The sequence below is a fragment of the Thamnophis elegans genome, chromosome 11 (genome assembly GCF_009769535.1).
Source record: "Thamnophis elegans isolate rThaEle1 chromosome 11, rThaEle1.pri, whole genome shotgun sequence".
In the NCBI taxonomy this organism is placed as follows: Eukaryota; Metazoa; Chordata; class Lepidosauria; order Squamata; family Colubridae; genus Thamnophis; species Thamnophis elegans.
In genome coordinates this window covers 67,763,134-67,786,272 of record NC_045551.1, presented here as the reverse complement: position 1 = coordinate 67,786,272, position 23,139 = coordinate 67,763,134, and the positions used below count along the sequence as shown (strand labels likewise).

Genomic DNA, 23,139 nt, shown 5'->3' with positions numbered 1-23,139 from the left:
TTCCCATTTGGAAGGTTGAGAGATCAATCCTAGGCAAGGACAGATGTTTCTCTATCAGAGTGCAGAGAGATAATATCTGCTGTGAACTCCTTATAGGAGGCAGGAAGGGCATCTGGCCAGCAAACGCTCAGTTCTAGTCAATCACCCCGACCCCATCTTGAGAAAAGGGATTACAGGTTTATTTTTATTTTTTAAAAAAAACTTAGTTTCTTTTCTTCACAGTGAACTGTGGTCACCCTTGTAAACACAAGGAAAAGCCAAGGGAAACTAGAAGAATTTCATAGCAGACTTTTGATAAAAGCATAGATTATATACACCAATAACCCAGTGTTGCCCATGTATTTATTTATAGGGGGGAAATATCTGGACCAAATGTGCTTTCTAATGTTGGATTTACCCTCTTACCAGAATAGAATAGAATAGAATAGAATAGAATAGAATAGAATAGAATAGAATAGAATAGAATAGAATAGAAGCTGGAAGGGACCTTGGAGGTCTTCTAGTCCAGCTCAAGGGGGAGAACCTATGCCTATAGATTGGGCCACCATTTGTCTGAAATAGTGTAGGGTGATATTTTGACTCCTAGAATTGCATCACTGCAGGCACGCACCTCGAATCATAATCAATGTTTAGGAAACAGCCGCAAGGACACCGAGAAAAGCATGAGTGACAGAACAATTAATCAGTGGAACAACTTGCCTCCAGAAGTTATGAACGCTCCAACACTGGAAGTTTTTAAGAAGGGATTGGACAAGCATTTGTTTGAAATGGTAGAGGGGTTTCCTGCCTGAGCAGGGATGTTGGACTAGAAGACCTCCAGGGTTCCCTTCCAACTCTGTTCTTCTGTCCAACCTTGGTGGCTTTAGGTACAACCGGCTAATGAGACATGACTTGTGGCTGGACCAAGGAATCACGTTTGCCATTTAGAGACCTCGCGAAGCGATTTCAATGCAAACTTTCAAGGACCGTTTTCCTGAGCAGGCCAAAAAAAACCTGCTGAGCTTAGCAGAAGCAAAATAGATTGCAGGGAAGTAGGGAAATCAACGCTATAGGAAGAACAATCAGGATCTTAGCCCCCCCCCCCCCAAGTGGCAGCTGAGTTCAGCTAGATGCTCTCTCTCTTTCCGTCGATTATAATAGATTAAAGTTCTCCCCATTCTGTTTCTTTTTTCTTTTTTTTTGCTGCCTGCACGGTATTGACTGGCTAAGTGAGAACACGGTGCACTAAATCAGCGTAGATATATGATCCCAAGTTGCTTTCAATTAAAACTCAAGATTCTCCAGTGTGGAGGAACAGGTTTTTTTTTTTAAAAAAAATAAAATAAAATAAAATAAAAATAAAATAAAAACTAGTAAACTAACTACTGCAGATCTTCCAGTTTGGGGAATAGATCATTTTAAAAGCATTATTCATCGGAAAAGGCTGTTTTGCTTCATGATTTTTTATTGAGTTATTCTGCAAAGCATTAATCTTCGAGCCGCTTCAGATCAGAGACAGTTTGCGATGTAACAATGGCTCTAATTATTCTAGCCAAGTTGTGTCTTTTTTTTATTTTTATTTTTATGAATAGTGTTTTATTTATGTCTCAATAAGTTTCTAGGATTCGTGGTTGGTTTTCCCAGGGTGAGCATCAGTGGTGGGTTTCAAATTTATTTTAGAACCTTTTCTGTAGGTGTGGCCTGCTTTGTGGGAGTGGCTTGCCAGCCATGTGACTGGGTGGGAGTGGCTTGCCAGCCATGTGACTGGGTGGGCATGGCCAACTTGTAAAATGTGGTGAAACTCACTTAACAACGCGCTTGCTCTTGCTTAGCAAGCAAAATGTTGGCTCAGAAACTCTGGCATTGAAGTGTGCAAGTCTTAAAGCTGTCAAGTTACAAGACCCTCGCACCCCTAACCCTTTAGAAAAAAAACCCCAGGGATGTTCAAACTTGACAGCTTTAAGACTTTAAGGTTTAGATAGGACTCTTAGAGGTGGGTGGGGCAATTGGTGAGCCAGCCAATGGGTGAGTGGCCGGCGGGGCAAGTGTGGTGCAGACGGGCAGGGGGAGAGAGCGGTTCTATATATATATATATATATATATATATATATATATATATATATATATATATATATATATATTCAAAACAAACATACAAATCCTCCTTCTTTACATACTGTAGAAAGTGCATCAGCTGGTTACAAAAGGCTTTTGTGGCATCTCTTCCACTGTCATCAAATATAATTCATATTAACTCTAATATCTTAACTTGGATATTTACCATCAACATACCTCCACTTTTATTTTTTATTTTTTTATTAATTTATATTTTAAACACATAAGCACATCAACAGAGACAAACACATGACTTAAAAACAACATGGGAACAATAAGTTCCATCGTATATCATACCGCAGTTCCGAATCGGTTTCTTTGCAGTTAAGAGTTTTCCCTTCTATACATTTCTATCTTGCGTTCATAATCTCCTTATTCATTATCCATGTACAATTCTTTATTTATTTGTACTTAGCTACTTATGACCAAATATTATTTACATATATTGGGGAGGGAGCGGTTCTAAACGGCATGGTAGATTTGTGGAACCTCTTCTATAGAAGAGGTTAGAACTGGCGGTTCACTGACAAAAGGGCGAATTACAAAACTGCGCCCGACTAAACCGTGGTGATAAAACCGCGTGTTCTAAAGCGCTCCGACGAATGAGCGCTGAATCGCACCAACAACAGCGCGGAGACAGAAGCGCGCTGTAAAACTAAACCTAACCCTAACCCTAATCCCTAACGCTAACCCTAACCCTAACCCTAACCCTTACCTTAAGTTATCGGCTTTCTGTCTATTGTAAAGCGCCCTTCTGTCTCCATGCTGTTGTCTCTGTGCCGTTGTCGCCGCGTTGATGACGTTGCGGTTTTAGCAATGCGGTTTAGTCGGGCGCGGTTTTGACGTTAACCCTTTTGTCAGATCACGGAACTGGCAGGAACCCACCCCTGGTGAGCACCCACAAAATGAAATGCCCTTGACTAGGTGGATTACTGAAGCTTCGTATCTTTTAAATCTTTTTTTTCAGGCATTTACCAATGTGACCGGCGTTGTGGATGACCACGGAATATGCCAGTGCTCAGTTTACCTGCCCGATACGACATTTCCTGCACAGAAAGTGGAATACCTTGAAATTCTGGCTAAGGAGCTCTCCGTCAAATTTGACAGTGAACTTTCAAAAGTAAGTGGCTTTCGCCTTTATCTTTAAGAGACTGAGCGGAAGGATAGCAGATCTTGAGACCAAGTCCTTGATGTTTAGGTAGACCTCATCAGGTGCAGATCTTGTTTCACAGGTAGCTTCCTTGTTGTTGGAGGGATTCTTACGAAGGGAATCTGAGAAGGAATGTGGTCTCTTAATTTCTGTGCCATCCGGGGTGACAGGGCTAATTTGCATGGTCTCATCAAGGAAAGCCAAGTTTGGAAGATGCCCAGAGTCACCTTGTGAGGGAGTTGAGGGGCATAATAGAGATAGATAGATAGATAGGTAGGTAGGTAGGTAGGTAGGTAGGTAGGTAGGTAGGTAGGTAGGTAGATAGATAGGTAGGTAGGTAGGTAGGTAGATATGATAGATAGAGATTGATATGATAGATAGCTGGATAACTGGATAGCTGGATAGAGATATAGAGATGGATGGAGGGAGGGATAGATAAGATAGAGAGACAGACAGACAGATGATAACAGATAGAGAGATGAATAGATGGATAGTTGGATGAGTGGATGGATGGATGGACAGACAGATAGACAGACAGACAGATATGGATAGGTGAATGACTGGACAGTCAGATGATAACAGTCAGAGAGATGGATAGATGGATAGTTGGATGAGTGGATGGATGGATGGATGGATGGATGGATGGATGGATAGATAGATAGATAGATAGATAGATAGATAGATAGATAGATAGATAGGATAGATAGGATAGATAGAAATAGATAGCTGGATAAATGGATAGGTGGATAGAAATATAGAGATGGATGGATGGATAAATTAGATAGAGAGATAGACAGACAGACAGACAGATGATAACAGATAGAGAGATGAATAGATGAATAGTTGGATGAGTGGATGGATGGATGGACAGACAGACAGACAGACAGACAGACAGACAGACATGGATAGGTGGATGACGACAGACAGATGATAACAGATAGAGAGATGAATAGATGGATAGTTGGATGAGTGGATGGGTGGATGGACAGACAGATAGACAGACAGACAGACAGACATGGATAGGTGAATGACTGAACAGTCAGATGATAACAGAGAGATGGATAGATGGATAGTTGGATGAGTGGATGGATGGATGGATAGATGGATGGATGGATGGATGGATAGATAGATAGATAGATAGATATGATAGATAGATAGAGATAGATAGCTGGATAAATGGATAGCTGGATAGAAATATAGAGATGGATGGATGGATGGATAGATTAGATAGAGAGATAGACAGGCAGACAGATGATAACAGATAGAGAGATGAATAGATGGATAGTTGGATGAGCGGACGGACGGATGGACGGACAGACAGACAGACATGGATAGGTGGATGACGACAGACAGATGATAACAGTCAGAGAGATGGATAGATGGATAGTTGGATGAGTAGATGGATGGATGGATGGATGGATGGATGGATAGATAGATAGATAGATAGATAGATAGATAGCATCCAAGAAGCTAAGGACTGCCAGTTTAGAATGCTGTACTCCTTTTTCTTGAAAAGCCCTGGATCTTGTAACAGTGACCGTTAGCTGTCTCTAGGGGTGGGTTCCTGTTGGCATTACTACCGGTTCAGTGCCCGAAAAATGAAGCCAGGTCATGTCACACTATCTTCCTCTGCTGTAGCAGCTGGAGGAACTACAACAGGGCTGCAAGACTTTGTAAAAGAGCATCCTACCCCAAAGTCCTGACCTCAACCTGGCTGCATTATCTGTGTTATTTATGTGAGAGGAATGTCAGCGAAAAGCACTTAAGCCTTTTCAATTATCCATCACTCTTCCCTCTCTAAGATACCACAGGTTTCTTAAGTTGAACTTACCCAGTTCTTGGTTTCCCCCTGAATGCTAAACGTTTCCCATGTGGTGAGATGGGTAGAGGGTTTTGGGCAATTCCTACTATGGCTCTGCCTGAAGGAGGTAGATCTTTTTAGAGCCGAGGTGGTGCAGTGGTTAGAGTGCAGTACTGCAGGCCACTTCAGCTGACTGCTATCTGCAGTTCAAATCTCACCGGCTCAAAGGTTGACTCAGCCTTCCATCCTTCCGAGGTGGGTAAAATGAGGACCCAGACTGTGGGGGCGATATGCTGACTCTGTAAACCGCTTAGAGAGGGCTGAAAGCCCTATGAAGCGGTATATAAGTCTAACTGCTATTGCTATTGCTATTGTTATGTAGAATACACTGGCTGGAACCTTAATGGCCCATTGACAAAGGTGTGGCAGGGATGAGTTTCTGCCTCCCTTTTAAGGGAAATATTCTGCCCTTTTCATATTCCCTAAAATATCTCATTTTCCTAGGAGAGGGGTGGGTGCTGACTCCCTACACTCTGAAGCTGGGTGACAGCGAGACAGGTTTCCTAATGCCTTTTTAATTAAAACTAAGCTCCTTAGTTCCATGGTGTGTTGTTGTTGGCTCTGTGGAGTTGGCCGTTGTTTCCTTTGCAAAAATAAATAAATTCAAAGGAGGAAAACCCACCCTAAATAATTCCCCAGCTCTTCAATCTCCAGAAAACCTGGATGGGAGAAGATGGGGAGCCTCCCCCCCCACCCGCCCCCTTCGCAGGGCGTTTGAAACGGCAGGGTTTACAATTAGGTATCCGGGAGAAGTGGCTTGCCTGCTCCAGCAGCCTGGCATCGGTGGCACTGAATGAAGTGTCCTTGAATTAATCAGAAGGAAAAAAGACAGAGCACTCAATTATAAATTCCCGGCCATAAATATTCATAATTTTCTCGCCCAGTATAATCAGAGAGACGTTTACTCATTTCGAAAGGGAAAAAACAACACACACACACGCACATAGAAGAAGGAAGGGGCTGAAGGCGTTGGAGACTCCTGAAACCCTAATTGAAAGACTGCATATTTTTCATCCAAATATGGAAACTGAGAATTAAAAAAAAAGGATTTTGTTTTGATCCTTATGTCGGAAGCGATGGGACGCATGTGTGAGACATGGGACAACACCCTAGGACCCCCCAAAAGATACCAGAGTTACCTATACATGCCCCCATACATGCATACATAATTACCTATACATATCCCCATAGTTACCCCCCCCCCCCCAAAGAGGACGCAGTGGCTCAGTGGCTAAGACGCTGAGCTTGTCGATCAGAAAGGTCGGCAGTTCAGTGGTTCGAATCCCTAGTGCCGCATAATGGAGTGAGCTCCTGTTACCTCCCCCAGCTTCTGCCAACCTAGCAATTCGAAAGTACTTTTTAAAAATGCAAGTAGAAAAATAGGAACCACCTTTGGTGGGAAGGGAACAGTGTTCCATGTGCCTTCGGCATTGAGTCATGCGGGCCACATGACCATGGAGACGTCTTCGGACAGCGCTGGCTCTTCGGCTTTGAGACGGAGATGAGCACCACCCCCTAGAGTTGGGAATGACTAGCACAGATGTGCGAGAGAAACCTTTACCTACCCCCAATGGGAACACGGTGGCTCAGAGGTTAAAACGTTGAGCTTGTCAATCAGAAAGTTCAGGAGTTTAGCAGTTCAAATGCCTAGTGTCGCATAATGGAGTGAGCTCCCGTTACTTGTCCCAGCTTCTGCCAATCTAGCAGTTCGAAAACACATAAAAATGCAAGTAGAAAAATAGGAACCACCTTTAGTGGAAAAGTAACAGCATTCCATGAACTTTCGGTGTTTAGTCATGCCAGCCACATGACTACAGAGACATCTTCGGACAGTGCTGGCTCTTTGGCTTAGAAACTAAGATGAGCACCGCCCCCTAGAGTCAGGAACAACTAGCATATATGTGCGAGGGGAACCTTTACCTTATGTCTTTGCCATAGACTCCTTCAAACTCCCTTGTTTGCATTATGCGGTGGGAAATGGCCTTAGTTGCATGGAACAGCATACAGACACGAGCGCATTGAATTCGGAGGTGCATTGTATTACTTAGGAAGGAAGTGAATGGAGGCGACAAGGGAAGCAGATTAGCAAGATGATTTATGAGTTCATCTGGGATCTTCAAATCAAAACCCTAGCCATGGCGTTTCCCTTTTTTTAGTCAATGACTGCCCTGGCCATTCGTTTTCCCAAGAGTTCCTTCACGAATGAAGAGAACATTCTATTTTGCAATCTATCTCTGATAAATCTTCCCTTATAAATCAAGAGCTGGAATCAGACTCAGAGACACTTTTCTAAAACAATAACTTTATTTCAGGAATAGGAATGGAGTGACTCAAGACCAGATGTCCTCTCCTTCTGCTATCCCCAGAGGTCAGAATCAGAATAGAGATGGAAGGGACCTCGAAGGTCTTCTAGTCCAGCCCACTGCTCAAGAGGACACCCTATCCTCTCCTTCTGCTAACCCAGGAAGTCAGAATCAGAATAGAACTGGAAGGGATCTCAGAGGTCTTCTAGTCCAGCCCACTGTTCAAGAGGAAACCCTATCCTCTCCTTCTGCTACCGCCAGAGGTCAGAATCAGAATAGATTAAGAGCCAAGGTGGCGCAGTGGTTAAATGCAGCACTGCAGGCTACTGCTAGATCAGCAGGTCAGCGGTTCAAATCTCACCGGCTCAGGGTTGACTCAGCCTTCCATCCTTCCGAGGTGGGTAAAATGAGGACCCAGATTGTTGGGGGCAATATGCTGACTCTCTGTAAACCGCTTAGAGAGGCCTGAAAGGCCTATGAAGCGGTATATAAGTCTACTGCTATTGCTATTGCTATAGAGCTGGAAGGGACCTCGGAGGTCTTCTAGTCCAGCCCACTGTTCAAGAGGAAACCATATCCTCTCCTTCTGCTACCTCCAGAGGTCAGAATCAGAATAGAGCTGGAAGGGACCTCAGAGGTCTTCTAGTCCAGCCCACTGCTCAAGAGGAAACCCTATCCTCTCCTTCTGCTACCTCCAGAGGTCAGAATCAGAATAGAGCTGGAAGGGACCTCAGAGGTCTTCTAGTCCAGCCCACTGCTCAAGAGGAAACCCTATCCTCTCCTTCTGCTAACCCAGGAAGTCAGAATCAGAATAGAACTGGAAGGGACCTCAGAGGTCTTCTAGTCCAGCCCACTGTTCAAGAAGAGCCCCTGTTCTCTCCTTCTGTTATCCCCAGAAATCAGAATTGAGCTGAAAGGGATCTTGAAGGTCTTCTAGTCCAACCCCCATGTCCAGGATGTGAAGGGTCTATAGATATTTTCCCAGCCCCCTTTTTGACTCGCGCAGCGTACAGGTTCTCAACGGAAGGCAGCAATGGTAGCCATTGCTTTTTCTGCAGTTCTAATTATCCGTTGAAGTCTCTGTCTGTCTTGTTCAGTTGCAGAGGCAAACCAGACAGTTATAGAGGTGCAGATGACAGATTCAATCTGTAGAACAGAATGAAAAACAACAACAACAACCCACCCAGCTTTGTTGCTTTGCAAATCTGTTTGGGGGCCGTTTGAGCCAAGTTGCGTGGCAAAACACACCAACCCAAATGCAGAACGCTGCGTTATCCAATGTGAGGGAAATGCTTTTGGTTGCTTTGCTACGGTGGCGTCAAAGAGATTGATTTAGTTTTGACATTTTTTTAATACGGAGAGGACAAAAAAACCCTCCAACAACACAAGAGAATTTTTTCAGGGTTGCTCATTGTATCTCAGGGTTAAGACTATTTGGAAGTGGTGTTTAATGCACATTTCTTCTGAATGAACACGCCGTTCGAGCCGCTCTTTGCCAGAACTGAGTGATTGATGCCTTTCATAAACGCATCACTCTTCTTGGAAATGGCTCGGAGACAAAAGGAGCACGAGGACATTCGCTTTTATCCGAAGGGGTGTGTGCGTCTGTGTGTGTCTTTTCAACCATCACAGCACAACCATCATGTTGTGGGGGTTCTTACAACTTGTCCTATATTGCTTTTGTAATCTCTCACCAGAGTCCCTTTGGCTGAGGATTTGCTTAATGCTATTTGTTATCTTGACACGGCCATCCATTAAAATACTTCAGTTTCTGGGGTTTGATTCTGTGCTCGGAATCGCTTAGAAGGGAAGTCAACTGCAAAGTAGGAAAAACAGACTTTGGGGTTGAGTTTAAAGTAGATCCCTGGGTGAGATTTTTAGGCGTGAAGAATCAGGATCCCACGCAGATGAAGATGATCTGTTTGATCAAGCCTACATACATCATCATCTTGTTTTAGGGACCCCATAATCCCTTGCAGGGTGGAGTCTGGGCAACTGAATAGCACTAGCAGAGTGTTTATTGGCCGGATGCCCTTCCCTGTCACCAATATGGAGTGTTGTTCTCATTGTGCCCAGGAGGAGGAGGAAGAGGAGGGGAAGGAGGGGAAGAGGAGGAGGACTGTGGGGTCCTTGGTGCTCTCTGAGCTTGGTGGTTTTCTTGCAGACATTTCACGATGCAAACTAGGTATCATCAGTGCTAGAAGGGAGTGGAGTTTGCAGAGAGGAGGAGGAGGAGGAGGAGGAGGAGGAGGAGGAGGAGGAGGAGGAGGAGGACTGGGGGAGTCATTGATACTCTCTGAACTTGGTTATTTTTTGCAGATTTCATTACCCAGCTAGGGAACATTATCGGTGTTAGAAGGGAGTGGAGTTTGCAGAAAGGAGGAGGAGGAGGTTGGAAGGAGGAAGAGGAGGAGGACTTGGGGAGTCCTTGGTGCTCTCTGAGCTTGGTGATTTTCTTGCAGACATTTCACGATGCAAACTAGGTAACATCATCAGTGCTAGAAGGGAGTGGAGTTTGCAGGGAGGAGGAGGAGGAGGTTGCAAGGAGGAAGAGGAGGAAGGGGAGGAGGACTTGGGGAGTCCTTGGTGCTCTGAGCTTGCTTGTTTTCTTGCAGACATTCCATGGTGCAAACTAGGTAACATCATCAGTGCTAGAAGGGAGTGGAGTTTGCAGGGAGGAGGAGGAGGAGGAGGAGGAGGAGGTTGCAAGGAGGAAGAGGAGGAGGGGGAGGAGGACTTGGGGAGTCCTTGGTGCTCTCTGAGCTTGCTTGTTTTCTTGCAGACATTTCATGGTGCAAACTAGGTAACATCATCAGGGCTAGAAGAGAGTGGGGTTTGCAGAGAGGAGGAGGACTAAGGGATCCTTGGTGCTTGTTTTCTTGCAGATGTTTCATTACCCAACTAGGTAACATCATCAGTACTGATAAGGAGTTGGGTTAATTGTCAATTTATATTCTAGTGTCTTGCCCTGGTGGTGGGGGAAATCTTAGAGGTTCTTTGATGGGCCTGTTTGCTGTTGGCTTCTTTGGCAGTTTCCTGATGGGGGAATTATTTGCTTCTTGATTGTTGGTCTGAAGTTGACCTTGGACTTCATCTATGCTGATCTGGAGGGTGATTGCTGATGGGGAGATGCTCAGGTCTTTTCCTTCCCTTTTTGGCTGGTTGTTTGTCTCAAGATTTTCCTAGCACTTTTGATGCGGGTTTCTTCCCCCTCAATATACAGCTAGTCTTCAACTTACGACCACAACTAACCCCAACATTTCTGTGGTTAAGTAAGCCATTTGTTAAGTGCCCCATTTTTAGACCTTTCCTGCCTCCATTGTGGAGGAAATCACTGCGGTTGATAAGTTAGTAACCCATTTGTTAAGCGAATCTGGCTTCTCCATTAAGTAAAGGGTGTCAGCATTCCAAGTATCATGTAGAATTAAATCAGAGTCCAAGGCAAAACGATCCTTAAAGTTCCAATTTAATAAAGCAGACATCTTAGCACACCTGTGTTAATCCCAATTCTGGAAATTACATCAGAATCCCACCCAGTTAAAAGTTCATGATCTTGCCCCCACACCCACAATTCATCACATGGTCCAATCTTCTTCTTCCACACTGGCATCCACACCCAGCTGCTTCCGGTCAGGTGTAAAAGTGCAGAGATAAAAGATGACTTGGCTTCTAGTAAAGAATGACAACAACACATTCCACAATCCTACTCCTTTCTATTCCCCTCTCCCATCAACTATACTAATGAAACAGCATAATGAAATAAGAGAAAGTGTGGCAGGCCAAAATTCTAAAAGGAATATAATTGCAGGCCTGACAAAGGGATCATGTGACTTTTGGACATAGCAACGGTCATAAATACGAGACTGTTGACAAGCGTTTGATCTTTGATCAGACGATTGTGGGGATGCTGGCAAGGCCGTAACTGGGAAGAATGGTCATAAGTCACTTTTTCAGTGTCGTCGTAACTTTGAACTAAATGAACTGCTGTAAGTCGAGGACTAGCTGTATCAAGGACCTACCCAGCCAAGATGTGTTGCTATCCCTGGAGGGAATTTGGTAAGTGAGCTACATCTTCATTAATTCATACAAAGTGGTTGGCTTGTTTTTGGCTTTGGGTGACAGGTCAGTGAATAAACAGGGATTTAATTTCAGGATACTAAATCTCCGTTTGGTTTTTATTGACTTCCTGGTTGCAACTGTGGCTTGGGGTGAATTCATTGGTGTCCACAGAAGGGCAGAGGATGAAAATGTGAGCTGTGGCAGAGCAATGAAAGCACAAAAAAAGAGAGAGGGAAATCTTGCATTGTGGTTCCAAAATGCACATTTATCATAGTCCCGAGGGTGCTTTTTTTAGGAGGCAAGTGGACTTTCTGGAGCGGGGAGAGAATGGAGATTTTGCAGTAACCTTCTCCCTGGAGTGGGGAAGGAATGGGGATTTTGCAATATTCTTTCCCTAGAGTGAGGAGGGAATGGGGATTTTGCAGTATTCTTCCCCTGGAGTGGGGAGGAAATGGAGATTTTATAGTATTTCCTTCCCCTGGAGTGGGGAGGGAATGGGGATTTTACAGTATCCTTCCCCTGGAGTGGGGAGGGAATGGGGATTATTGCAGTATCCTTCCCCTGGAGTGGGAAGGGAATGCAGATTTTACAGTATCCTTCCCCTGAAGTGGGAAGAGAATGGAGATTTTGCAATATCCTTCCCCTGGAGTGGGGAGGGAATGGAGATTTTACAGTATCCTTCCCCTGAAGTGGGAAGAGAATGGAGATTTTGCAATATCCTTCCCCTGGAGTGGGGAGGGAATGGAGATTTTACAGTATCCTTCCCCTGAAGTGGGAAGAGAATGGAGATTTTGCAATATCCTTCCCCTGGAGTGGGGAGGAAATGGGGATTTTATAGTATCCTTCCCCTGGAGTGGAGAGGAATTGGAGATTTTGCAGTATCCTTCCCCTGCCACACCCACCAAGCCAAACCCACAGAACCGGTAGTAAAAAAAAAAAGGTGAATTTCACCACTGATTCAGTTTCCCATCTCAGCCAGGGAAAGCTCTTGAACCAGCTGTGATCTGGGTGCCCTTTGATCAATTGCACCACAGCCTACCTGCTGCTTAGCATCCTTCAGGCTGCATGTCAAGCTGTTGACCTGAAAACGGTGCAGATGCAGAGCTGTAGATTTCGTGGCCAATTGCCCGTGCATAATCCATCATGACATCATTACGCAGAGATACTTCTTCCCCCCAAAAAACCCCCAGTCCTTTTTTTTTTTTTTTTGCATGGTGTTGGAAATCATTCCGAGAGGATTTCATCAGATTAACTTTTAAAAGGAGAAGAAGAAATAAAATAGTGGAGGGCTTGGATAAAAATAATAATAATAACCTGGTGACATTTTGCTGCACTTTTTGTTGTCTTTGGTTACAAAAAGTGGGAAGAATGTTTCTGATAAAATGATAATGCTTCCCCCATCCCCTATTCTACAGATTATTTACTTTATCAAAGATCTTTCATCTGTAATCTTAGCTATGAGTCTATAAATAAAGACTCATTTAGCTAAACTTCTGTGCTCAGTGGCTGCGATCGTAGTTTAGCAATAGCGATAGCAGTTAGACTTATATACCGCTTCATAGGGCTTTCAGCCCTCTCTAAGTGGTTTACAGAGTCAGCATATTGCCCCCACAGTCTGGGTCCTCATTTCACCCACCTCGGAAGGATGGAAGGCTGAGCCAACCTCAAGCCGGTGAGATTTGAACCGCTGAATTGCAGATAACAGTCAGCTGAAGTGGCCTGCAGTGCTGCACCCTAACCACTGCGCCACCTCGGCTCTTTTTCTTTCTCTCTCCTCACTTTCTCTTTCTTTCTCTCTTTTTCTCTCTCTTTTTCATTCTCTCTCTTTCTCTCTCCTCTCTCTCTTTTTCTCTCTCTTTCTTTCTCTCTCTCTTTTTCTTTCTCTCTTTTTCTTTCTCTCTCCTCTCTTTCTCTTTCTTTAGCAATAGCAATAGCAGTTAGACTTATATACCGCTTCATGGGGCTTTCGGCCCTCTCTAAGCGGTTTACAGAGTCAGCATATTGCCCCCAACAACAATCCGGGTCCTCATTTTACCCATCTCGGAAGGATGGAAGGCTGAGTCAACCCTGAGCCGGTGAGATTTGAACCACTGAACTGCAGAACTGCAGTCAGCTGAAGTAGCCTGCAGTGCTGCATTTAACCACTGCACCATCTCGGCTCTTTGATCTCGGTGAGATTCTAAAGAGACAACAGGGCCAAACTTTTGTCTTCTGAAAAGTGTCTTTGAGAGATTGACTCAGATGGAATGCCTTTTTCTTTACCTGCTTACAGGTGAGCCAGTACACCGAATTAATCACGCTCTACGAAAAAAAGATTCAAAATTTAACCGTCAAGATTGAGCACATGGAGAAGTCCAGCATAACTTACACAGAGTTGGATTTCGAATTAATCAAACTGGAAATCACGGAGATGGAGAGGTTGATTGTCCAGCTGAAGACGTCGCTTACGGGAAGCAACGTGTTGGTGGAGCAGTTGTATGTCGAGGTAAAATCTTTTCTTGGGCTTTCTCTTGATTCGTTCGAGCCTCCTGTGTCCCTCATGGAGTGGTCCATCACTTTTGAATGAATAATCAGGAGTTGGGCGGTAATTCATCTAGTAGGTCATCTAGTCCAACCCTCATTACAAGTAGGAGACCCTAGACCATTTCTGACAGATGGTAGTCCAGTCTCTTCTTGAAAGCTTCCAGTGATGGAAGTCTTACAACTTCTGAAGGCAACTTCTATTCCATTGGCTGATTGTTCTCACTGTCAGAAAATTTATCCTTATTTCCAGGTTGAATCTCTCCTTGTTCAGTTTCCATCCATTGTTCATTGTCTGGCCTTCAGGTGCTTTGGAGAATAGCTTGACTCCCTCCTCTCTGTAGCAGCCCCTCAAATATTGGAAGACTGTCATCATGTCTCCCTTGGTCCTTCTCTTCCCTAGACCAGCCATGCCCAGTTCCTGCAACCGTTCATATGTTTTAGCCTCCAGTCCCCTAATCATCTTTGTTGCTCTTCTCTGCACTTTCTCTAGAGTCTCAAGATCTTTTTTATAGCGTGGTGACCAAAACTGGATGCAGGATTCTAGGCGTGGTCCTACTTTCTTCTTCCTCCTTTTCTTCCCTTAGAAGTCTTCTCAAGAAAAGATGTTGGATAGGATTGCATCTTGGTCTGCAACACCCCAAACTAAAAATAAAATAAAATAGAGGAAAGTTTATTTTAGGGGTGACAAAACTTATGGGCCTTGAGGGAGAGACAGCAAATGTGAAAAAGTTCAAAACAGCTGAAGTCAGGAAGAATAAACACCCAGGAGCAGGGACCCAAATCACTTAGAGATACAAGGACGAGCATCTGGTGGAAGTTGTCCCAGTAAATAAAAGCTCCTGCTGATATAATACATAGCTTTCTTGGAAGCCATACAGAAAGGCAATTTGTTATCGCTTTTTTGTTACTGATATTGTGGAAGAAATTGGAAATTGCCCACAGAGAGCTAATATTCCTCGAATTGTCTCATACTTGACTTCATGTTTGAGGTTTTAAGAATAGTAGTTTGGTTCACGCTTCATGGACCTACCTGTGGCTGGAAAGCGGTGCTTGTTGTAGCAACAAAAATGGAATATGTGCAAAAGGGAAGCTGGTTCAGCAGATTAAAATATATATCATAATAACACAAACAAGAGCAAACAAATTTGGAGTTCAACGCTTATAGATCTGTGTAGCAATAGCAATAGCACTTAGACTTATATACCACTTTACAGTGCTTTTACAACCCTCTCTAAGCGGTTTACAGAGTCAGCCTCTTGCCCCCAACAATCTGGGCTCTCATTTTACCCACCTCTGAAGGATGGAAGGCTGAGTCAACCTTGAGCCAGTCAGGATTGAACTCCTGACTGTGGGCAGAATTAGCCTGCAATAACAATAGCACTAAGACTTCTATACCGCTTCATAGTGCTTTTACAGCCCTCTCTAAGCGATTTACAGAGTCAGCCTCTTGCCCCCAACAATCTGGGTCCTCATTTTACCCACCTCAGAAAGATGGAAGGATGAGTCGACCTTGAGCCTGGTGAGATTCAAAATGCCAATTTGCAGGCAGCTGGCAGTCAGCAGAAGTTGCCTGCAGTACTTCACTCTAACCACTGCACCACCACGGCTCTTTACAGATAGTCCTCGACTTACGACCACAGTTGAGCCCAAAATTTCTGCTGTTAAGCGAAACAGTTGTTAAGTGAGTTTTGCCCCATTTTTACGACTCTGCTGGCTCCATTTGTTAAGTGAGTCGCTGCAGTTATTAAGTTAGTAACACAGTTGTTAAGGGAATCCGGCTTGACTTTGCATGTCACAAAGTCGCAAAATGGGGAGATCGCACGACAACAGGACATTGCAACTGTCGTAAGTACATGCCAGTTGCCAAGAATCTGAATTTTGATCACATGATTCTGGAGATGCTGCAACGGCGGTAGAAGTGAAAAACGTTCATAAGCCCCCTTTTTTCAGTGATGTCGTAACTTCGAACAGTCACTCAATGGACTGTTGTAAATTGAGGTCCTCCTGTTTAGGCTCTTCAAGGCAAATTTGTGTGAAAATACGTGTGCAAGAAAGCTAAGGTTTCCCTTGAGTCAGGCTGAACCTCCTCCAGCACCTGCCAAACGTCTGAAACACTGAAAAATAATCCAAAGAACCGTTTTCATTTTACCCAGATTAGGAATTTGAGCGTCATGGTGAATGGACTGGAAGTGTTCGATAAGAATAACGTCCTTGCGGTTCGCCGGGAAGTTGCCGCGCTGCGGGCTAAGTTGGAGGAGTGTGAGAAGGCTCGAAACCAGACCGTCCAACATCCCTACTTCCCACCTGGTGAGCAGTTTTTAAATTTGTTTTGGAAATGGAAATGTGAGCAGCAGGGAGTGGATGCAGGAAAGGAGGGGGGGGGCTGGGTTGCTTGCTCGGGGGGGGGGGGGGCGCTAGTAAAAATCAACAAAGGATCATTTCCTAAATCTGGGTTATGATGTCGCCCCCCTAAACCCAACAATTCAACTGATGGTCTTCTCCAGTTTGCCCTGCAAGGACTGAGAAAGAAGAACAATAAAGATCAGAATAGAACCGTGATGGCAAAGCTATGGCACGCATGCCACAGGTGGCAGACAGAGCATGGGGGCAGGCTGGGCGGATGTGGGAGATATGCGAGCATGTGGGGAGGGCAGGGGGAGCGCGGGGGCGTGTGTGTGTGCAATGCCCCCTTGTGGTCCATTTTTGGTCCCAGGAGGCTGCAGGGAATGGGGCTCAGGGGGGGGTGTCGTGGGGGGAAGGAGGGTAGGGGGTCATACATGCATGCACGGGGGGGCAAGGTACATGTGGGGGTGATACACACGTATTGCATTATGGGTGGGGGCATGTGTGCGTTTGCGCTATTGGCATGTGGCGACAAAAAGGTTAGCCATCACTGGAATAGAATAACAGAGTTGTAAGGGATCTTGAAGGTCTTCTAGTCCAACCCTCTACACAATAGCAATAGCAATAGCAGTTAGACTTATATAGCAATAGCAATAGCAATAGCAGTAGACTTATATACCGCTTCATAGGCCTTTCAGGCCTCTCTAAGCGGTTTACAGAGTCAGCATATTGCCCCCAACAACAATCCGGGTCCTCATTTTACCCATCTCGGAAGGATGGAAGGCTGAGTCAACCTTGAGCCGGTGAGATTAGAACAGCCGAACTGCAGAACTGCAGTCAGCTGAAGTAGCCTGCAGTGCTGCATTTAACCACCTGTGCCACCTCGGCTCTCTCAAGCAGGATATCCTATACCATTTCAGATAGATAGTTGTCCAATCTCTTCTTGAAAACCTTCAGTGATGGAGCACCCACAACTTCTGAAGGCAATCCATTCCACTGGTGAATTGTTGTCATTGTCATGAAATTCTTCCTCAGTTCTAAGCTGCTTCTCTCCTTGATTAGTTTCCACCCGTTGCTTCTTGTTCTGCCCTCAGGTGCTTTGGAGAATAGCTTGACTCCCTCTTCTTTGTGGCAAACCCTGAGATATTGGAAGGCTGCTATCATGTCTTCCCTAGTCCTTCTTTTCATTAAACTAGACATCCCCAATCAATAGATTTGATTGAACAGAGTCTCCTCCAGTCTGTCTACTTTTTGGCATGTTAAAATCCAGAGTTTGGTGCCAACACGGTCCTTGGTTATATTGACTGGCAACGGACAAGGTGTTTGCAAGTGGTGAGATTAAAATTGCCCATGGGGGGAGGGCGATATAAATGGAATTAATAAATTAATAAGCACTCAAGAAATAAAACGCAACCAAATCCAAAGGGCAGATTAGAACCAAGAAAAAGAATGAAACTGACATGTCCATTACGTCAGAAAATAATCTGGCATAAAAAGCCGATTTAAAAGGGCTGAATAAACAAATGCAACCAGCGCAAAATTGAAACATTCCATTTCTCCCGGCCTGGAAATTTTGAAGTTATATATGGGGCTCCTGACACTAATAGCTATTGACAGGCCATTTCCTTTATGAATTTGTTTCATCTGCTTTTAAAGCTATTAAAGTCAGCCATTATTCCTTCTTTTTTGGAAGCAAATACTGTAATTCACGTACAGGCTGGGTGATAAAGTAGCTCCTTTTGTCTTTCCCCAATCAACAACCATTTAGCAACATTGGGTGACCCACGATGTGTCTATTATGACAAAAGAATAATAAAAAGAAGCCTTCATCTATTTCCCCCCCACCCCGGATGGGATGCATAAATTTATACCTCTCTATCAAGCTGCCTCTTTAGATGCATTGTTTTTTTTTCTCTCTCTCTCAGCTTAAAAGCGTCACTGGTTATAACCCTGGGGAATTGTTCCAAATTATTCCTCATTTTGATGGTCCTTTTATGCATCTCTTAACGCAGTGGTTCCCAAACTTGGCAACTTTAAGACTTGGCAACTTTAAGCTCTGCTGGCTGGAGAATTCTGGGAGTTGAAGTCCACAAGTCTTAAAGTTGCCAAGTTTGGGAACCACTGTCTTAACGCATCTTCTCCAACTCTGGTTAAGATCGGTGCAGAATTCTTAGCGTGTAACACGCGGTAATCCACAAGGTGAAGAACTCTTTATTTGGCAGTTTTGCACCAATGTATATTCAATACGTGTGAAGTTAGCTACATGAGGGAGAACTCACTGACCAATTCATTGTATCCCATCAAGTTCCTGTTGACGTTTAGGGGCAATGGGAATAGATTTTATCCAGATCTATTTCTATCGATTTTATCCAGATACGGCCTAGCTTTTCAGCTCTTCCAAAAGTTGAGAAGGATACGTTTGCAGAATTGATTCCTGTTATCGCAACTAGGAGATAAATGAATCTATGGAGATCCTCAGCCAGGGTTGTCCCGAAGGTGCTTTTTTTCAAGAGGCAACTGGAATTTCTTGGCTTTCTTCGTAGATGTTTTGCTTCTCATCCAAGAAGATTCTTCAGCTCTGACTGAATGGTGGAGAATGGAAAGGGTACTAATGACCACAGGACTGCCAGGAATTTAAATCCTTTCATTCCCCACCATCCAGTCAGAGCTGAAGAAGCTTCTTAGATGAGAAGTGAAATGTCTTCAAATGAAAAACCAGAAAGTCCAGTTTAACTCTTGAAAACACACACACACACACACACACCTGGAAGATAGTGTTTTTTCTCTTCCTGTTCATAATTCTGAGAGTAAACCACATCGTGAGCCACATCTGGCCGTAGGCCTTGAGTTTAGCACCCCTGTTCTAGTGGATGTGACTGACAAGAGATGGTCCCTCAGATAACTTGGTCCCAAGTCATGAAGACCTTTAAAGTTGACAACCAGATTATCAATTGGGTCGGTGCCTTTTGTGTTGCTGTCATGCCAGGACATATGGAGAACATATTAACTCAACATTGGAGAAGGGGCAATTTGGCCTCACAAATTCCTGGCTTCCCCTCTGCCTATTCTTTGATCTAGATCAGTGTTTCTCAACCTTGGCAACTTGAAGATGTCCGGACTTCTTCAAGTTGCCAAGGTTGAGAAACACTGATCTAGATAGTTAATGAGTATTTTAAATATCTTTGGAGGAAAGTCCTTATTATATTTGTGGGGTTTTCGGTGTTCTCTGAGCTTGGTTATTTTGTTGCAGATGTTTCATTACTCAACTAATCAGTCACCAATGCTAGACATTTTTAGCACTAGTGATGTTACCCAGTTGGCCAATGAAATGTCTGCAAGAAAACGACCAAGTTCAGAGACACCAAGGACCAAGTCTCATTATCCAACCAATCAGTCATCAGTGCTAGAAGCTTTTAGCACTGATGATGTTACCCAGTTGGGTAATGAAACATCTGCAAGAAAACCATCAAGCTCAGAGAGCACCAAGGACCCCACAATTCACTTCTGAGCTGCCAACATCCTCCTCTATAGGTCCTAGCCTTCCAATGACCCATAATTGACTCTATAATTCATTGGAGATGGACGTTGTGGGGGTGCAGAGCAACTGGTCACTCCTATCAATCTTTGTTGAACATCTCAAAGAGCCATATGCTTATCCCAAAGGTGCTTTTTCAGTTTCAGTTTCAGTTTCAGTTTCACTTTATTTGTATGCCGCCCTTTTCCCTGGGGGGACTCAGGGCGGCTCACAGTTCAAAGGGGGGGGGGAAGGACAAACAATTTACAACATAAAGGCACTACATCATTTAAGAACTCAACAGTCATACAATTCGAGTAGGGGTTAGAGTCTTTAACCCCAGGCCAGCCGGGATAGCCAGATTTTAAGGGCGGCGCGGAAGGTCTGGAGGGTGGTGAGGGTCCGGATCTCCATGGGGAGTTCGTTCCAGAGGGTCGGAGCAGCCACCGAGAAGGCCCTCCTCCGGGTAGTTGCCAGTCTACACTGGCTGGCTGATGGAATTCGGAGGAGGCCTAATCTATGCGATCTTATCGATCTAGTGGAGGTAATTGGCAGTAGGCGGTCTCTCAAGTACCCAGATCCAATACCAAGAGGCAACTGGACTTTCTTTCTTTTTCTTTGAAGATGTTTTACTTCTCATCCAAGGAGCTTCTTCAGCTCTGAGAAAAACCAGAAAGTCCAATTGCCTCCTGAAAAAAAGCATCTTTGGGACAACCATGATCTGGAGGGCTGAGAATCTCCGTAGACATTTAGCCATATAGTTACTTTTCACCAAAGAAATGGATCCTGGAAGAAAGTGGGGCCAGTTGTTGATGTTGATGTTGATTTTATTTATATGCCGCCCTTTCCCCCCCGAAGGGGACTCAGGGTGGCTCACAACTCAACCAGGGAAGGGGGATACAAACAGAGTTTAAAACGACATAAAAAAACAATGCATAATTAAAACACAACAGTCATACCAATTCGAGACGGGGGCAACAGCTCTTTAGCCCCAGGCCTGTCGGAACAGCCAGGTTTTAAGGGCTTTGCGGAAGGCCTGGAGGGTGGTGAGGGTTCGAATTTCCATGGGGAGTTCGTTCCAGAGGGTCGGAGCAGCCACAGAGAAGGCCCTCCTCCGGGTAGTCGCCAGTCGACACTGGCCGGCGGATGGAATTCGGAGGAGGCCTAATCTGTGGGATCTAATCGGTCTAGTGGAGGTAATTGGCAGCAGGCGGTCTCTCAAGTACCCAGGTCCAATACCATGAAGTTGAAATAATTTTAGTAAAAAAGCTCACACAATCCCAAGAGCCAGCTCTGGAAGATATATTAGCTTCCGCATGAGAAGAAGTAAATCAGGTATGTCTTCCATCCACCTCCTCTGCAACCACCGTCTTTATTATTTATATATTTTATTAGATTTATACGTCTTCCCGTCTCCGACGCGTGACTCTGGGTGGCTAACAATATTAAGAATAATAAAAACATAAAAACACACACACAGCAGACAGGGAAAAAATTATAAAACCATCAATCCCTTGGCACAAGTAAGATGAAGGTTTCGTCACATAACTGGCTCCCAGTGTTGTCCAAAGATGTGTCCAAAGACATCTCCGTGGTATTGTGGCCGGCATGACTAAATGCCGAAGGCGCACGGAACGCTGTTCCCTTCCCACCAAAGGTGGTTCCTATTTTTCTACTTTTTTACGTGCTTTCGAACTGCTAGGTTGGCAGAAGCTGGGACAAGTCATGGGAGCTCCTTGACCTCTCAGCGGCTTTCGATACCATCGACCATGGTATCCTTCTGCGACGACTGCGGGAGGTGGGAGTGGGGGGCACCGTGTTACGGTGGTTCTCCTCCTACCTCTCGGACAGGTCGCAGTCGGTGTTAGTGGGAGGGCAGAGATCGTCCCCAAGGCCCCTAAAATATGGGGTGCCGCAGGGTTCGGTCTTATCCCCCCTACTATTTAACATCTACATGAAACCGCTGGGAGAGATCATCCGTAGGCACGGGATCAGATACCATCAATATGCGGACGATACTCAATTGTATCTGTCCGCCCCGTGCCAAATCAATGAAGCGGTTGACGTGATGGACCGGGGGCTTGAAGCCGTCATGGACTGGATGAGGATTAACAAGCTTGTGCTCAACCCGGAAAAGACCGAGTGGCTGTTGTGTTTTCCTCCCAAAGATTCGGCCAATAATCCAACACTCAGGCTGGGGGGTCAAATTTTACACCCCTCAGAGAGGGTCCGCAACTTGGGAGTCCTCCTGGATCCACAGCTGTCATTCGACCATCATATAGCGGCTGTGACCAGGGGGGCATTCGCCCAGGTACGCCTGGTGCGCCAGTTGCGACCCTACCTGAACCGGGAGGCCCTCACAACAGTCACTCGGGCCCTTGTGACCTCTAGGCTGGAATACTGCAACGTGCTCTACATGGGGCTGCCCTTGAGGAGCATCCGGCGACTTCAGCTAGTACAGAACGCAGCCGCGCGAGTGATTGCGGGTGCACCCCGATTCACCCGCATTACACCTATCCTCCGCGAGTTGCGCTGGCTACCTGTCGATCTCCGGATGCGCTTCAAGGTGCTATTGATCACCCATAAAGCCCTACATGGCAGTGGATCTGGATACTTGAGAGACCGCCTTCTGCCAATTACCTCCCTACGACCTATAAGATCCCATAGATTAGGCCTCCTCCGCATTCCATCAGCCAGCCAGTGTCGGCTGGCAACCACAAGGAGGAGGGCCTTCTCAGCAGTAGCCCCGACCCTTTGGAACGAGCTCCCCGTGGAGATTCGTACCCTCTCCACCGTCCAGGCCTTCCGCACTGCCTTGAAGAACTGGCTCGCCCGTCAGGCCTGGGGATAAGGATTTCTACCCCGCCCGAATGTTGTATGCATGTTGCTCATTATTTTATTATGTGTTGTTGTCTCAATGTTGTATTTCCCCTTTCCCTGGTTTTCTGTGAGCCGCCCTGAGTCCCCTCAGGGAAAAGGGCGGCCTACAAATGCAAATAAAACCTCAAAACCTCAAACCTCAAGCTCACTTTGTTACGCGGCGCTCGGGATTCGAACTGCTGAACTGCCAACCTTTCTGATCAACAAGCTCAGCATCTTAGCCACTGACACTAGACATACCCAGTTCCTGCAACTGTTCTTCATGTGTTTTAGCTTCCAGTTCCTTAATCAACTTTCTTGCTCTTCTCTGCACACTTTCTAGAGTCTCCACAACTTTTTTACTTCTTTGAATTGTTCTGCGCCCTGGCTGGTGTGAGGTTTGATGGTCTCCAGCCATTGTGTTCTGGCTGGT

At 45.1% G+C, this 23,139-nt stretch overlaps 1 protein-coding gene across 1 annotated transcript in view; it reads left to right on the top strand.

The window, feature by feature from the left end:
• The window catches only part of OLFM4 (olfactomedin 4), a 44,554-nt gene that overhangs the window by 5,676 nt on the left and 15,739 nt on the right, over nt 1-23,139 (top strand). Inside the window, exons 3-5 of the mRNA XM_032226953.1 lie at nt 3,062-3,214; nt 13,740-13,952; nt 16,144-16,297. Coding sequence (XP_032082844.1) covers nt 3,062-3,214; nt 13,740-13,952; nt 16,144-16,297 — 520 coding nt within the window. The remainder of the gene's footprint in view (nt 1-3,061; nt 3,215-13,739; nt 13,953-16,143; nt 16,298-23,139) is intronic.